This window comes from Cervus canadensis, chromosome 6 (genome assembly GCF_019320065.1).
Source record: "Cervus canadensis isolate Bull #8, Minnesota chromosome 6, ASM1932006v1, whole genome shotgun sequence".
Lineage (NCBI taxonomy): Eukaryota > Metazoa > Chordata > Mammalia > Artiodactyla > Cervidae > Cervus > Cervus canadensis.
In genome coordinates this window covers 10,213,036-10,231,031 of record NC_057391.1, presented here as the reverse complement: position 1 = coordinate 10,231,031, position 17,996 = coordinate 10,213,036, and the positions used below count along the sequence as shown (strand labels likewise).

General features: G+C 41.6%; 1 protein-coding gene across 2 annotated transcripts in view; it reads left to right on the top strand.

Moving 5' to 3' along the window:
- The window catches only part of SERINC5 (serine incorporator 5), a 103,175-nt gene that overhangs the window by 73,509 nt on the left and 11,670 nt on the right, over positions 1-17,996 (top strand). For both annotated transcript variants that reach the window (XM_043470766.1, XM_043470767.1), the window contains exons 6-8: positions 8,557-8,768; positions 10,311-10,406; positions 12,783-12,909. In XM_043470766.1, coding sequence (XP_043326701.1) covers positions 8,557-8,768; positions 10,311-10,406; positions 12,783-12,909 — 435 coding nt within the window. The remainder of the gene's footprint in view (positions 1-8,556; positions 8,769-10,310; positions 10,407-12,782; positions 12,910-17,996) is intronic.

The window sequence follows — 17,996 nt, the reverse complement described above, 5'->3', positions numbered from 1 at the left end:
GATTTTTGCAGGTTCTCTCCCTTCCCTCTGCTTTTTGAGCCTCTTGCTTTACTCCTCTCCCATACTGATTTTCTCTCATTCCTACCTTTCTTTTTCCCACGTCAGTTCTTTTTACTTTTTTCTCCCTTTTCCCCCACACCCTCTCGTTTGGACTCTGAGACTTAGCCACGGGCAACCCCCCTGCTGACGCCTCACAGCCCAGCTCTGCGCTGTGTCACTGGCTAAAAACGTTGAGCGAGCTTTATCTTAGGCCCCCATCCTTGGCAGATTAAAAAGAAAAAAGTAGTTTGGAGTGGAAAGTTCACTTTCAGCAGAGACTATTTGATGGACTAGTTCTTTCCTCTTTAAAAATAATTTTGTTGCTTCTCAACTGCCTAAGAGAGGAAGGGCCCCTTCATAGGAACTTTTGTTGTGCTCACTTAGAAAGCCATCCTGACTTTTAAAAATTAGACTCTAAGTGCCTTAAAAATAGGATTCACGTCCCAAGATGTGTGGCAAATGCCAAACTATTAGCGGCTCGTTTTAATCCTTGCTGAGCTACATTGAGGAAATGACTAGACAAGGGTCCGGCTTCTTCAGTGCTAAGGCCAAGTCGACTTTGTTACTCAGGGCAGAGTTCTGTCTGATTTAACTGTTCTGTCTGACTTTATAAAGTATGAGTGAAAATAACTGCCTGCTGTATCTAGTAAGGCTCTTGTTATTTTGTAGATTTTGTAGGCATCATGTTATTTTATACTGTTTTGGGGTAGGGGAAATCTGAAAGTTCTATATGCATGTGAATTTATTTTTTTAATTTTGGATAACATAAAATATACTGTCCACATTCTCTCAAAACACTTTTCATTCTGATTATATTCTGCAGCTTGATAGTTGTTCTGTTTGGGTTTTGTTTTGTTTTCTGAAGATCAAATCATGAGATGCATGAATGAAAAGATACTGTTAGTCATTTTATTATTTGGTAAATACTAGAGTATGCACCCAAATGCCAATGTTAAAAATGTTTACAGCACATCAGATCATCTTCCAAGTAGCACTACGGTCGTATTTTGGTATTTTCCAAGTCTTAATCACTATGAAAATGCAGATTTCTAGGTCTGAATTGTGCTCATATATGAATTTTTTTTTCAGTGTATTCATTTTTGGTTGTGCTGGGTCTTCCCTGCTGCTCAGGCTTTTCTCTAGTTGCGGTGAGCAGGGGCTACTCTTCATTGTGGTGCCCGGGCTTCTCTTGTTGTGGAGCTTAGGCTCTAGGGAGCACGGGCTCAGTAGGTAGTGTGGTGCATGGGCTTTAGCTGTTCTGCGGCAGGTGGCATCTTCCCAGACCAGGGATTGAACCCGTGTCCCCTGCTCTGGCAGATTCTTATCCACTGTACCACCAGGGAAGTCCAAAATACAAGTTTATAATTGCATGCTGTCCTACATTTTGAGTAATCCCAGAAACCTAGTATGTTTGTGGTTTCTACTAGATCTTGTTTTGAGGCTGCAAAGTTTTCCTGAAGGTAAGTCTAACGGGTGACTATAGTTTCATGTGACCCTGTTTTCTCAGCTGTACAGAAGAAATGTGCACAGTAAGTCAGAAATGCATTTTAATTGATGAAATATCACACACTTTCCATTGATTCTTAATGTACTTTCACTCTGAATTTTTTATAAGACAAAATATAATATGTCACCCCCAATTTTTTCTAAGATTTTCACAAATTTCAAGTTAGGAACTTGGTAGTAAAATATTAATATCTTTGATTCTGAGGGCCTGGTTTGCCCATTAAATAGTATCTTCTCTTAAGAATGCTTGTGCTGCTTTATTCAGACTTTTAATGTTTTGATTGATTCTGAAGCCATTTTCTAGGACTGATTATCGATGCCAAGTTTTAACAGGCATTTTGGAAGAGTCTGATCACTTTAAAAACTTTCCAGAAGCCGCCTAATAGGAATGGCTTAAGAGCTTTGCGGCAACTGATGTTGCTGTTGTACTGGCTGTGGGGCCGGTATCCCAACAAAATCCCTTTTGTCCACATGCTCGTGGTTTCTTGATCTGCCTAAAATTAAGATTAAGCTAGGAAATGTACAAATGTTGTTATTTTTATGTAAATTCATTTTATTTAGGGTTGTTTTTTTTTAATGGAGATTCTTGCTTTCAAGGTTAGTCTAGAAAATATAATACTTGTATCTCTCTTCATGGATGGAACAACCAAAGTTTTTCTTCCCTTTTCTTTTTTCTCCTTTTGTAAAGATCTTGGGAAAGAGATAATCTCAAAGGCGGTAGAAGAGAAAAGGCCATGGGCCTGGATGCCAGGCAGCAGATTTTAATGTCCCTGACTATCTGGCTGTTTCACTTGAGGCACGTGTGCGTGCTCAGTTGCTCAGTTGTGGCTGACTGTTTGTGATCACGTGGACTGTAGCCCACCAGGCTCCTCTGTCCATGGGATTCTCCAGGCAAGAATACTGGAGTGGGTTGCCATTCCCTTTTCCAGGGGAGCTTCCTGACCCAGGGATTGAACCTGGGTCTCCTGCATTGCAGGCGGATTCTTTACCATCTTTGAATCTTAAGGCATATGACTTGACTAGTCTGACGTCAGTTTTTATACCTGTAAAGTGATATGTTTTGTTCTTTTGTTAAAAGATAAGCTAGGGCATTTAAAAATGTTTGTGTGAAAGACAGAAATATAGACCAATGGAACAGAATAGAAAGCCCAGAGATAAATCCACGAACCTATGGACACCTTATCTTTGACAAAGGAGGCAAGGATATACAATGGAAAAAAGACAACCTCTTTAACAAGTGGTGCTGGGAAAACTGGTCAACCACCTGTAAAAGAATGAAACTAGAACACTTTCTAACACCATACACAAAAATAAACTCAAAATGGATTAAAGATCTAAATGTAAGACCAGAAACTATAAAACTCCTAGAGGAGAACATAGGCAAAACACTCTCCGACATAAATCACAGCAAGATCCTCTATGACCCACCTCCCAGAATATTGGAAATAAAAGCAAAACTAAACAAATGGGACCTAATGAAACTTAAAAGCTTTTGCACTACAAAGGAAACTATAAGTAAGGTGAAAAGACAGCCCTCAGATTGGGAGAAAATAATAGCAAATGAAGCAACAGACAAAGGATTAATCTCAAAAATATACAAGCAACTCCTGCAGCTCAATTCCAGAAAAATAAATGACCCAATCAAAAATGGGCCAGAGAACTAAACAGACATTTCTCCAAAGAAGACATACAGATGGCTAACAAACACATGAAAAGGTGCTCAACATCACTCATTATTAGAGAAATGCAAATCAAAACCACAATGAGGTACCATTACACACCAGTCAGGATGGCTGCTATCCAAAAGTCTACAAGCAATAAATGCTGGAGAGGGTGTGGAGAAAAGGGAACCCTCTTACACTGTTGGTGGGAATGCAAACTAGTACAGCCACTATGGAAAACAGTGTGGAGATTCCTTAAAAAACTGGAAATAGAACTGCCATATGACCCAGCAATCCCACTTCTGGGCATACACACTGAGGAAACCAGATCTGAAAGAGACACGTGCACCCCAATGTTCATCGCAGCACTGTTTATAATAGCCAGGACATGGAAGCAACCTAGATGCCCATCAGCAGATGAATGGATAAGGAAGCTGTGGTACATATACACCATGGAATATTACTCAGCCCATCAAAAGAATTCATTTGAACAGTCCTAATGAGATGGATGAAACTGGAGCCCCTTATATCAGAGTGAAGTAAGCCAGAAAGATAAAGAACATTACAGCATACTAACACATATATATGGAATTTAGAAAGATGGTAACGATAACCCTATATGCAAAACAGAAAAAGAGACACAGAAATACAGAACAGACTTTTGAACTCTGTGGGAGAAGGTGAGGGTGGGATGTTTCAAAAGAACAGCATGTATACTATCTATGGTGAAACAGATCACCAGCCCAGGTGGGATGCATGAGACAAGTGCTCGGGCCTGGTGCACTGGGAAGACCCAGAGGAATCGGGTGGAGAGGGAGGTGGGAGGGGGGATCGGGATGGGGAATAAGTGTAAATCTATGGCTGATTCATATCAATGTATGACAAAACCCACTGAAATGTTGTGAAGTAATTAGCCTCCAACTAATAAAAAAATTAAAAAAAAAAAAAAAAATGAAGTCCATTCCTGGATTAGAAATAATTGGATTAATAATTGTTCCTGTAACCCTTCACCTTAAAAACACTGAAAGAATCACTTTTTAAAATGCACTGGAAAGAAACTATTGTTAAGTGGTTAACTACAATTAAAATGCTTAGATGTAATCTCCAATAAAAAAATAAAAAAAATAAAATAAAAATAAAATAAAAATGTTTGTGTGAAAATTGATTTAAATTTAGCACTCTCCAATCTAGCAAGTAGAAAGGAGCTCTGAGGAGCTATACAAAATAAAAGGACTTTTATAGGCAAAAGGGAGCAGAGACAAGGAAGTTACATTAAGCAGAAAAGCAGTTTAGTTATTATGAGGTAACTTTCCTATAGGGGATGGCAGGTCCTACCAGTCAGACTACCTAACTAGTTAACTAGACTGTCTAATTAGTGCTGAATAGGAGATTTCTGATTGGCTGGTTTAAGATTCTGTTTCTGGGAGAGCTGATACTCTGTGGCGTTGGTTTGGCGACATGGGGCTTAGCATTAGTGACTTCATTTTAAGTCTTTCATCTTGTTTTTAACACTTTCTAGGCCAATTTTTGTGGTTTGAAGTGTCAGTTCTATATAAAAACTGAAATCACAAAAAGCAGATGGTACAGTCAGGTGTTTCTAATGAAGACCCATTTTCTAGACTTTCTAGATTTAAAAATTCACGTTGCTGTTGGCTTTTGTTTTCCCCTAGCGCTCATCCCACGCCTGAGCCCAGCCACCTCTTCTAACCTGATAACCTTCTTGCTTCTGTATCGATGCACTTCATCCTACCACTTGGTCCTTTTCTAATCTTCATCTAAGTGCTTGCATTGACCATTGATTCAAAATTTTTGGAGTGCTAACTCTGTGCCAGGCACCAAGAGTATAGTCATGGCATTACTTGGTGTGTCTACAGAAGTTGTCTCGGGAGGACCAGCAGAGGCTGGAGCAACAGGTAGCAACCACTCAGTCATCATTGCTGCATCAAGTTGTCCTCTGACAGTTGGCAGTCCTGGCACCGATATTCTTTAAGCACCTATTGCTTGCCAGGCACTTGACAGTAGGCAGTGAATGCAACAATGCCCTGCTCTGTGGAGTGTATATTCTCCTAGAGAGGAGACAGGGTAGCTAATAAGTCTAATCAAGCAAATAAGTAATAGGTTCAATGGTGGAGAGCGTGCTGTGGGTGTGAGAGTTGGGGCGAGCAGGGCCGGGAAAGGGTTTCATTGTAAGGTATGAGGGAGACGAAGGAAGTTGGGAAGAGCCTGAGGCAGGGCTGCGCTGGCTTGTCTAAGGAGCGAGGAGACATCCACTGTGGCTGGACCCCAGTGGCGTGAGGGGAAGGTGCAAGAGATAAAGTCATTCATCAGAGATGGCCCTGTACCAGATCATGAAAGGTTTCTGGGGTCATCATGGCAGATGGCCGGGCACTAGAGGGACAGAATCTAATGCACATTGTAAGTTAAGAAAAGATGAGAGGAGGTCATAGGTGGAAGTAAGGAGACTAGTGGGAGGTGATCCAGGGGAGGGATGACGTAGCTTGGTGCTAGATGGTAGCAGCAGTCAGATGCTGATAGAGTCTGAAGTGGGAACCAAGGGAGTTTGCTGCTGGAGTTGGCATGATGTTGGGGAGAGGGGAGGAGCAGGGAGTGAAAGACAGTGGTCAAGAGCAACTGCAGTTCTTTATCTACCTCCACCCCCAATGGAATTGCCATATTCTGAGGTTGGGAAGATCATACGAGAGCAGGTTTGGGGATGGAGGTTTGAATACTGGAAAGTTAACCTGGACCTCCTAAGATCCACAAGCCAGTTAGACCTCCAAGTGGAGACATTAACAGGGATAATAAGAGCCTGGAGTAGAGGGGAGAGGTTAGGGTTGAAGATTTAACCTTGGGGATCCAAGCAAAATTAACTGTTAAGAAAGTCCTTCTTACACTAATAAAATAGCCCAAAAGACTGGTGAGGACACAGTTGGATCCCCCCACTTACACACTGGTCAGCAATGTTCACCTTTTTCTTCATAATCCATTTTCTCTCCCTGTCAACAGGCAGCATTTGACTCTTTCCTTTCTCTAAGTCTCACTGTATCTTCATGTGATTTGTGTGCCTTCTCTATTACAATAACTCCACAGTCATCAGACTGCCTGGCTTGGTTTCAGGAGTTTGATGGTCATTATCATTTTGGCCTTTCCTCTTTGTTTCCTTTGTCTCTGGGCACAGTAACTTCTCCATCATTCAAGCATTTCAGCTGGGCTTCTTGAACACTTCCCAACTCTGTGAAGACATGAAGCAAGTTGCCTGCTCTCGAAGTTTTGTGAGATGTGGTTACAAAGGGCAGTTGACCCCTAAGGCAGATGAGGTGATTCGGACCACCCCCTGCTGTAGTTCTGCCCTCTCCTTTTAGCATCACTAAGCACTCTTCTTTGTTCTGAACAATCTCTCTAGGTTGTTAAGCCACCACATACTTCTCCTATTCCTTTATAATGTTTATATAAAATAATATAATCTTTACACTAGTCTCCTCTTCTAGATTCTTTATTATAAATCCCATTAAAATTTTTCCTTTTTTTTCTGCTAATTTTATTCTTCACTTTTTTTTTAGAGGAGGTGGCTGTGCTCCAAGGCAATGGGATCTTAGTTCCTCAACCAGGAATCAAACCGAGGACCCTGGCAGTGAGAGTGCTGAGACCTAACCATTATACCACCAGGGAATTCCTGCCTTCACTTTTCTTTAATGTCAAGCTCTTCCTTAATCATATCTGGCATTGTTTGGGAGAAGCAGTACTGGTACAGAGTCTTCTTTTCAGTGCAAGGACAAAAGAGATGAGGTCATCCAGTCTTTCTCTGGGTGGAGTTCAATTACTTCTCTCTCCCTAAAGAGAAGATGGGCATCAGCAGGAGCTGCTGGCAGCACTTGGAGAAAGAGACTGGCACCTCCGGACTCTGTATTTCTGGGAAAACTCGGAGAGAACTCCAGCACACAGCCCACTTTATAATACTGCCAGAACTTGTCCTGGGATAGTTGACATCCAGAATGGGGAAGCTAAAGTCGGTGAATATTCATTTTAGTTACTGAATACACTTGAGTCAAAGACTGGAGTTTTTCAGGGTTAAGAAAAAAATTCTATGCTTGAGCCAAGAATTTTTTGCATATTCAGCTGTACCTTCTAGTTTTTAGTTGGTAAAACGATTGTTTGCTGTTGTTCATACACTAAGTCATGTCCGACTCTTTGTGACCCCGTAGACTGCAGCACCCTAGGCTCCTGTGTCCTTCACTATCTCCTGAAGTTTGCTCACATTCATGTGCATTGAGCTGATGATTCTGTCTAACCATCTCATCCTCTGCTGCCCCTTTCTCCTGCCCTCAGTCTTTCCCAGCATCACGGTCTTTTCCAATGAGTAGGCCCTTTGAATCACATGGCCAAGGTGTTGGAGTTTCAGCTTCAGTCCTTCCAATGACTATTCAGGGTTGATTGCCTTCAGAATTCACTGGTTTGATTTCCTTGTGGTCCAAAGGACTCTCAAGAGTCTTCCCTAGCACCATAATTTACAAGCATCAATTCTTCAGCACTCAGCCTTCTTTATGGTCTAACTCTCACATCCATACATGACTACTGGAAAAACCAAAGCTTTGACTAGATGCACCTTTGTTGGCAAATAAATGCCTCTGCTTTTGCATATGCTGTCTAGGTTTGTCATTGCTTTCCTTCCAAGGAGCAAGCATCTTTTAACTTCATGGCTGCAGTCGCCATCCACAGTGATTTTGGAGCCCAAGAAGATAAAATCTCTCACTGCTTCCACTTTTCCCCCTTCCATTTGCCGTGAAATGATGGCACAGGATACCATGGTCTTAGTTTCTTGAATGTTGAGTTTCAGGCCAGCTTTTCCACTCTCTCCTGATGAAGAGCCTATTTAGTTCCTCTTTGTTTTCTGCCATTAGAGTGGTATCATCTGCGTATTTGAGGTTGTTGATAATTCTCCTGGCAGTCTTGATTCCAGCTTGTGATTCATCCAGCCTGGCCTTTCTCATGATGTACCCTACATAGAAGTTAAACAAGCAGGGTAACAATATACAGCCTTCTCATACTCCTTTCCCAATTTGGAACCAGTCTGTTGTTCCATGTCCAGTCTGACTGTTGCTTCTTGACCTGCATACAGGTTTCTCAGGAGGCAGGTCAGGTGGTCTGGTATTCCCATCTCTTAAGAATTTACCACAGTTTGTTGTGATCCACAAAAACTAATAAAATAATAGGTCTTCTGAATATCTCCTTACGATGGTCTGGGACCTGACAGCATTAGCTAATAATGCTTGAAGGGTGGTAGATATTGTTGGAGAATCGACTGACCTGTCTTCCCCCCACCCCTTCCTCTTCTCTACTTCTGGAGAAACAGGACTGCAGGCACAGCTACCAACAAGCTGTGGTACGCCTCTCTGTCCCTGGTGACCCTCGTCGCGTACTCCATCACCACGGGAGGTTTGATTTGGATGGCAGTGTTTTATACCCAGAAAGATGGCTGCTTGGAAAATAAAATTCTCCTGGGAGTAAATGGAGGCCTGTGTCTACTTATGTCAGTGGTATCCATCTCACCTTCTGTCCGAGATCGTAAGCAGTTTTTTTTCCTTCCATACTTCCTTGTTCATATTATAAATGTCTTTGACCCTAATTTTGGAAATTATGGTCAGTTCTTATTTTACCACAGGTGGGTCAGCATAGGAAAGGTGGGATTCCAGTGTCCTCTTCGTTCCCTGCACTGGGCTGAAGGTGATAGTCAATCATGCCTCTGTCAAAGATTTGAGTATAATGAAGTCAATAAATAAGAAGATAGATGTTACTATTGTTAAATAATGTACTACAAGGAGCGTTTCAATGGAAAATGCCTTTACTGGATATTTAACTCTTCCCTATAATCTTTTTGTAAAATTTGAATGAATGAGAAGGCTCCCGAAGGAGCTGTTTTGGGGCTTATCTTTGACTTAAGACCCCTGTGGACCACAAATCAAGTACAGCATGGTCCCAGAATCAGGAAACAGGAAATCCAATCCTGGCTCAGCCATCTGCTGGCCCCAGGAGCTGGCCTTTCTCAGATCCAAGTCCTTCCTCAGCAAAGCCGATAGAAACCTGTGAGCCTGATCTTGCTCATGGTTGTTTCAAAGCCAAAAGAAAGAAATGACTGAAGTTCATTATTGAAATTGAGATTGTTATTATTACTCACCCAGTTCCTTTATCAGTTAAGAATTTCCTAAAACATTATTGGTATTCAGATAAAAATATTCTTTGGGTTAAATTATACCCTTTGAAATAGTTATAATTTGGTTTAGTGCCATTAATTGTTAAAGGTAAGTCTCATCCCCATGCCAAAGAGCACCATTGAAAAGGGCCTATTTTTTACCTTTATTGGTCCTTATAATTTGATAAGTAAAATTCTGGACATAAATTTAATCAGAGGGAAGACTGGGTAAAACTAAATCTTTTTATGTCTGTGGATGGTTGAAAATTTCACCAAAAAAAACGATGAATCCCTTTTATCGTATCTTGGTTACTCTTAGCCATCTGAACAGTTTAATTTAAATATTGTAACATAAAAGGCCTTTTCCCAATAAATGCTGAGTCCCATAGCCTCATTCTTTGGCTTGGACCAATTCTAGTATTCCCAAAGGTTTTCTGTCCATTGACAAATAAGAACTCTTCCCTACGGGCATGGATTCTGAGTATCTGATGACTTTGTGAGTCTGGAATCCAAGTCCTCCCTATAAAATCCATCATTTACCCCCCTAAGCTATGTGATGTCACAAATTAACAGTGGTAAATTTTTTCTGGAGGCCTTGTGATTTAAGAACTGATGTTATGAACCTCAGGGAAACCAGGCAGTATGTTTCAGTACAGCTGTAGTTATTATCAAAATAAGGTGCTGGGCGAGAACTCGGCAGAACTTGGCATCTCTGAAACAGCATTTAGGTTCAGTGTGTGACCCCCTACCCCCCAAATATTTTAGTGTTATATGAGAAGTACGTTACGTACCTCTTCTTACCTTCAAGTGTGGGGCTCCAAGTTTGAGGGATATTGTTTGGGGCAGACCTTTTTTTGGTGGGGGTGCATATGCTTTCTCACCACTGATTTATAACACGGTCCCTTGTCGTTCTCCAGGACAGCCGCACTCTGGGATATTGCAGTCGGGTCTCATCAGCTGCTATGTCACATACCTCACGTTCTCAGCCCTCTCCAGCAAACCTGCAGAAGTAGGTAAGCTGGCCTTGTAGGGAGACTGAGCTTGCAGGGTGAATATTGTCATTTGTGGGGTGAGGACTGTGTCTCCTCAAACTATCGTTTAAGTGTCAGAGATTCAATACATCAAAGTAGAGAGGTGATCTAGACTTCTTCACTAAATAGTGTCCTCAGCATGGGACATGAACCTGGACCTTCCTTCTCCTGAGTCTCCCTGCTCTGCAGGAAAGACATGAACTCACAGGGGCTAATGAGTTTGCTTGTAAGCCTAATCTGCATTTTCCTGCTTAGAAATAGTCAAATAATCAAGAAATTGTCAGAAATATTCATGATATTTCTTTTTGCTCTTTTTATTATTGTTATTGTTTTTTAGATGGTTATTAATTTACTTCAGTGATCATTTCTCTGACTCTGACAGAGAAAGAATGTGGGGCAGTGGTTCTGCCACTTCAGTAACTTATATAAAGTGACTTACTTTTCTCTTCCTAGACATCTCACCTTTAAAATAAGAATTTTAATTATTATTTTAAGAACATAATTAAGATTCCTCTTTTACAGGGTGGTTTTTAAAGACTTCAGTTGAGTGCGTGTGTATATGTATACGTAGTTTCTGGCATGTCAGAGGTGCTATGTAAAGGTTACCTATTATTTTTGTAGAGTAATTGCAGTGGACATTTGAGAACTATCAAACACCATTATAGGTTGTTACTGGATGAGCCCTTGAACTTTCCCAGTAAAGGACCATATTTTCTTATTTTGATCTCCAAACTCCTTATATTTCATCATTTTTTTCACTTTTGTGATATATAGATGTATATATACATGTATATTCATATATACATAATATATATATGTGTGTGTATGTTTGGGCATATTTTATATAAATCAAGTTAAATACATATACTCTTTTTTCTAGAGTAGAAAATTGATGTTTTCCTTTTTTAAATTTAGAAAGTAAATGCAAAGATGTTTTTGAAAGTTTTAGCATATACGTGTAGTATGTAGGGTCTTGCCTTTATAGCTATTTATAGTACAATGTGAATATAACTGTAGGTTTTTGTTAAGTATAGTCTATCCTGGGTGTAGTTTTTTTAGAAAAAAAGCTCTATAAATTTGACTTCAAGTTTATTTAAATCTAGCCTATTTAAAACTTTTATGAGTATTTTGACTATTTACATATTAATCTCTGGCTTTAACATAATGGGGTTTTTTGGTTACAGTGTTTTTCTTCTCAATGGCCGGTGTCACTTAAATACAGAATAAAACTTTATTTTTAATTTTGGGTGGTAGTATTTAAATAGCAAAGTTCATATTTTGGTCAGGTTTGTAAAGAAAATTTTCATTGGCCTAAGAATAAAGATTCCTTAAGCCACAGCACACAGTTAAGTTTACAGTTTCAAGTGGGAGTACAAGTAATAATTTTAGTGCAACTTCAAGCCCTTAGAATGTGCATGTTTGTAAAATGGTTTGTAGTCTGTTATTTTATATTTATGTTCCTCATTTTTGGGCAGAGCAAATACAGCCAGCTTGGGTGTTCAGAATTGAAGACTCTGTTAGATAAAAAGTAAACAACTAACAATGGTAATATGATAGGAATCTTTGTTATATAGCCTCTACAATTTTATAAGATTCTAGCCACTTGAGAAGTTTCCCAGGTAACAGCCTAAAAGATGTCATGACCGTCCTATTACTGACAATAGAATGACCTCTTATCTGGGTGGAGGCTGTTGGCCAGACAGCAGTTCCTGCGAGTTCCTGTTTGGTTGTTGGTTAGTCTCAACATGCCTCCATGTCTGTCCAAGGAGGCTAGACATGGAGGATGCTCTCAGTTACCTGTATGCTACCTGCTGCCCAGTCAGCCAATTTATTGTTATCATTTGGTCCCTAAGTTGTATCTGACCCTTTTGTGACCCCATGGACTATAGCCCACCAGGCTCCTCTGCCCATGGAATTCTCCAGGCAAGAATACTGGAGTGGGTAGCCATTTCCTTCTCCAGGGGATCTTCCCAACCCAGGGATCGAACCTGTGTCTCCTGCATTGGCAGGCAGATTCTTTACCATTGAGCCATGAGGGAAGACCCATGAGCCAATACTTTTGACTCTTGCTCCAGAAGTACTGAAAAAGAACATGACTCTTAGAAATCCCTAGTACGAAGACCCCTTTAGCACTAAGCTGACACCCAAGGGTCTTATTCAGAGAGGCTGCCTAGGTGGAAGAGGGTGCTTTACAGAGCAGCGATCTAGTCTGAGTTGAGTTGGATGGTAGAGGAAACCTTTCCAGCGCTGAGAGTTCACTGTCCTATACTGCATGAGTTTTCCCAGAGTGAATGCATCCCTGAGTTACAGAGGGCTTTTCTAATATGGCAATGATTCCTTTCTTCTTTTGTTCACAAGTCCTAGACGAACACGGGAAGAACGTCACCATCTGTGTGCCTAACTTTGGCCAGGACCTATACAGGGACAAGACCTTGGTTGCTGGTCTGGGCACTGCCATCTTGTGTGTGTGCATATTGTATTCATGGTAAGTTTTAGAAGTTACCTGGGGCCGTCTTTGCGGGCTTTAAAAGTACAAGAGGAGAATTTACGTATGTTTTAGCAGTATGAGGCAGTCAAACAAACACCATCTGAGGAAGAGGGGAAATGAAGCCTGAAGTAAGAAGGTGGTATTACAGCATGAAATTTAGCTGGACTTCATTTTACATAGCTTGTACTTCTTTGGGGTAAATAAAATAAATATATATGGTATGTTGCGATCCTTTAAAAGATGGCTGAGTATTACTTGCTAAAGCCCTTTTGGAGAGTAAGGGAGCACAAAGTGAGGAAGAGACGGTATGTGCCAGAATGTTTTGGCAACATTCTACTCCAACAGAAAAAACGTTTGTTCTCTTGTTGATGGAAAGAGTACAAAGTACTCCATACACAGACATTTTGTGCTTGGTCCAGGAAAGACAGGAAACATTTCTTTTATGCTAAAACTCACATTGCTTTTAAGGAGCAAAGTCATTCCTCCAAAAGTAGGTGTGATACATAAGCAGTGTTTTAGGTGCTTGGGGTGGGGTTTGTTATTTTAAAATCTATATAAAAAAAAATCAGAGGGAGAAGAGTAAAGGATAGGAATCATAAGTTTCTTATTCCATTTACATGTTTCACTGATGATCACGCTTCCCCTTGACAGTCACGCTTTCATGTTTAGGTTTTACTCCTGTGTTTTACATTTCAGTATATTTCAGTATCTAAAAATTTCAACCCGTCACAGGCACGTTATAGTGATCCTTTGGCCAAAACTGGACTACCCTTGGTGGCTTGTATAAGTAGAATGTGTCTCTGTGCACGCTGGCATTTTCTCTCACAGCTTCTCACACCCCTTCATGCTGTAGAGAGGGACCAACAGACATGGACCTGGACGGCAGACATAGGCAGGAGAACTGAGTGTTATGAAGCATGTGTTCACAGTCGTGCATCAAGCGTGCAAAGGCATGCAGTGTCGACTCTCAGCCTGTCTGTGACGCAGCGGCAGCCTCGCCACACGACGCGACTGTGTGGCGAACACTTTCTGGCCTTCCATTATTATTAATTCCATGCGTGTTCACTGATTTGGGCCCACCTCAATGCATGTTTTCAGGAAAACCATTAAGGCACCCACATTTTAATCCTGATTCTCAGTCCTTCCTTCCTTAAGTGTTTCCTTCCTGAGTCTATTGTTTTTGGGCTTTGGGGGAGAAATGTCAGCAACATGGTTAATTTTATGATCTGTCACTCACTTTTTTTCTGTATTGGCAGGTAAAAAATATTGGTGAGTCCAGCAAGGAGAGAGGTTACTAAACTATAAATGTAGAATATTTCAGTTTTAGAATAAAATGTAGTTGTATTTACATATGAAGAAAAAGTCCTGGAAGGAGATAAACGAAGCTTGTAATGGTGCTAGTATTATGTATATAATTTTTTTGTTTTTTTCTTTAAAAAAAAAAGTTTTCTTTTAACATGAGCTATTGCTTCTTTTGTTTGTATTATCAGGAAAAAAAAAAGCTGTAAAGATATTTGATAGACTAAAATCAGGTGTTTTTGTGAGTTGCTGAATGCCTAATCCCACATGATTAGAAATGTTTGCTCCCTTAGATAAAATAGGGCTTAGGTTTGCTATCAGTGGAAAAGATGCAAAAACGCTATTTAATATGGTGATAGGACTGCCACCAGTGGTTTTGGTTTGTGGTGTGTAATTTCCACCCTCTATGTCGCTTTTGAAATTGAGCAGCACCTTAGCAGAGGTTGGCAAGGTCTAGTCTGAGATTCCCAAAAGAACTTTCAAAGCTGACAGCTGCTATGTAAAATCTGTCTAAATGCCAATAGCAAACATTATTGAATGCTGGTAATCAATCTGCAAAACCATAGTGCTCTAAGGATGGGGAATCAGAAAACAGCAGCCACACCAAGTGGAACTGAGGAGTAACCAGGCAGCTCCGTGGCGCTGATGCAGCGCAGTAGCATGTAGCGCATGTAGCACATGTAGCATGTAGCACATGTAGCATGTAGCACATGGCATGAATGTCCCACCTGGTGATGGCTATTGATTGCTGGGGGCTCAGTGCAGTCTGCACAGCGAGGGGGCCCTGGGTGACTGGTGTTTGCTCTAATTACCCATTGCAGCTCCAGGAGGAGTGGGCTTTGAGAACTTTATACCAAGCAGACTGGAGTTCAAGGGGAATTTGAGTGCAGCCCTAGGAGGGCCTTGAAAAGGGGAAGTATGGGAGGTGGTACAATTTGGAGGGTTTCAAAGCTTGACTTCCTCGACTCAAAAAGGATTGAGAAGTTGGAAGATGTTACAACAGGAGGCTGCATTGCCTGGGCGAAAACTGTCATCTGAAGATTGCAAGAATGTCTAGATTTCTCGATAGAATCTGTAGGAAGACTAGTGCATTGCACAGAAAAGAATTCACCGTTTTCTTTCTTTTTAAAAAAAAATGTTATTCTTATTTATTTTTGGTCCTGTTGCTATGAGTGTGCTTTCTCTAGCTGTGGCGAGCGGGAGCTACTCTTTGCTGTGGAGCTGGGACTTCTCATTGCAGTGACTTCTCTTGTTCAGAGCACAGGCGCTAGGGTGCACAGGCTTCAGTAGTTGTGGCTCACGGGCTTAACTGCCCCAGCACATGTGGAATCTTCCCCGACCAGGGATTGAATCTGTGCCTCCTGCATTGGCAGGCAGATTCCCAACCCTGGACCTGGGAAGTCTGAAATCGCCCGTTTCAACAGAAGTCCAAGACTGCTTGGGACTTCGGTAAGATCTTAGAGGCTCACTGTGCTATGTTCTCTCCTAGCTGGAGAATCCCCCACCCCGCAACCCCCACCACAGACACACAGACACTCTGCCTCTCTCTCTAATGCTTCTTTAGGAGGCTCTCACAATGAACTCCAGTTTTGCTTTTTGGCTTTCTGCCCCAAGTCCTGCTTCTGTGGCACTCACTATGAGCATGTTTTACTCTTGGCTGTCTTAGCTTGGAAGGAGGGCTCAGCCAAAACCCACACCCTGGCTTTCCAGCTGAGGCCGCCCCTTCCCCGGTACCCAGGCATCATGCTGTAAAGAAATGTCACAGCCTGGACCGCGTCAGGAGTTCCCTGGTGCTCTCTCTGTATGGCCGTGCCCCTGTGCCCTCGTAGGCTGGCACCTGCCCTGTCCTCCCCTAGCTGCTCCTCAAGTCCCTCCTTGGTCTCTAGGTTTTGACTGAAATTGTTAGTCTGTTGGCTTTAAATTCACGAACTGTCAAATGAGAGAGGATTATGGAGTCCATCAAGTTGAGTTCCCTCATGGAGTAGAATTTCCTGGAGGTCCAGTGGTTAGGACTCTGTGCTCTCACTGCCAAGGGCCTGGGTTCGATTCCTTGTTGGGGAACTAAGATCCCACAAGCTGTGCACCGCCCCCCACCCCACAAAATTCAGTTCCCTCCATGTACTTACAAGGAAACTGAGATGTGGAGCCTGCTCCCATATGTCTCACCCAGTTATGGAAACCTTTCCTTCCACCTCCTTTGCTGAAGTATTGGGAGAGACATGTTCATAGTCATTTTTCTTTCCCCTGGGATGACTTGGAATCAGGTCGTTTTACTTAGGTGGACCAATCAGCTGGGCGACTTACATAGTTGCATTATTAGGAGGCATTTGTGCGATAAAATGTTTCTGGTTATTTTAGTTTTAGCTATACTTAAGAGAAAAGAAAATAAGTATTTTTTCAGCTGTCTAGGAATTTGAGTACAAAATTGGAAAAACTCAGAATTTTTACTAAGGGTCAAACAACTTGCTAGTTCAAATGGGACATTCACAGCAACATGGAAATAACTGGAAGATTATTTGGAAATAACTTGGAAATAATTTGGAAATAATTGCGAGATTAGTAAGATGGCATTGGAGGGACTAGTTTAAACTGAGAAGAGTTGGCACATCAAGGAGAGTTACCTACACTGTTGGTGTGGGATGGACCTGCTGCTTTCTTTCTTTTTTTTTTTTTTTTAAAGAATCGGGGGGGTGTATTTTTGGGAATCCAGTTACTCCGGAACCTGCCAGCTAGAAATCTTCATGTCTCTGCATCAGGGGTGTGTTGAGGCCCCCTTCCTACAAACTCTGGTTTCTCTTGGGAGCTGAGTCTCCAGCTCTGTGTTACACTGGGAAGGTAGTTGAATTTGATTACTTACACCAAGGCTGAGAACAGTCACGTGATCTCTCAAGGGCCCTGTAAGTTGGTCAGGGGCAGAATCTGTGGTCTCCAGCAGGAAAGTCTGGACATGTTGGCTGGAGATTTTCTGTGACCTAGTGGAGTTTGGCCAGTTCCAAAAGCAACTGAAGCAGATGTGGAGGGGCATCTGCATTACAAATCTTTCTTCCAGTGTGCAAGAGCTTCAGGGCTCAACAGAGGTTGGGAGGGCTTGGGGGTAGCGGGAGGTTTATTTTTTTCATTGTCACAGCAACGGGAAGACGCTACTGGCTGTGAGTGAGTGAGGGCTCAGGGTATTAATCAGATAAGGTTACTAGACATTCTGTGTCCAGTGAAGCTCTGCCCCAACCAAATCCTGCCAGGCTCCTCCACCCCCACAGGAAGCACAGGGTTAAAGTCACTCAGCCCTGAGCCCTGGAAGGGAAGAGGTTATGGATAATCCGGGAATTGTCTTGTGCAGACCAGATGGTTCTAGTAATAGCCAGAGTGCAGACAGTAAGAATTTCTCAGGCTTTTAAAGAGTTTGTAAAAAAACAAAAACAACAGTATTTTCTCAGTAATTCTAAGAAGAACATTTTGTGGATAAAGGCAATGACTGAATAAAGACCTTATTTTGTAGTTACATTTACTTATAGAAGCCATATATATGATGACCAGATTATAGGTATTTTTAGAGGTAAGAACGAAAGCTCCCCCTCTTAGTGTCCTCTGATGATGAAAGTGAAGGGACAGAGGTGCCAGGACCAAAAGTTGGCTTTTCTAAAACCATCTTATTCCCAAGAAGTTAGGAAATGGAATATTTAGTCAAACTCTTGTAAAGAATAAACGTCATCTTTCAGATGAAAATTCCAGATATCGATCTCTTCCTGAAGTTAAGTCACATGTGCCCCCATGGAAACGACAGACTG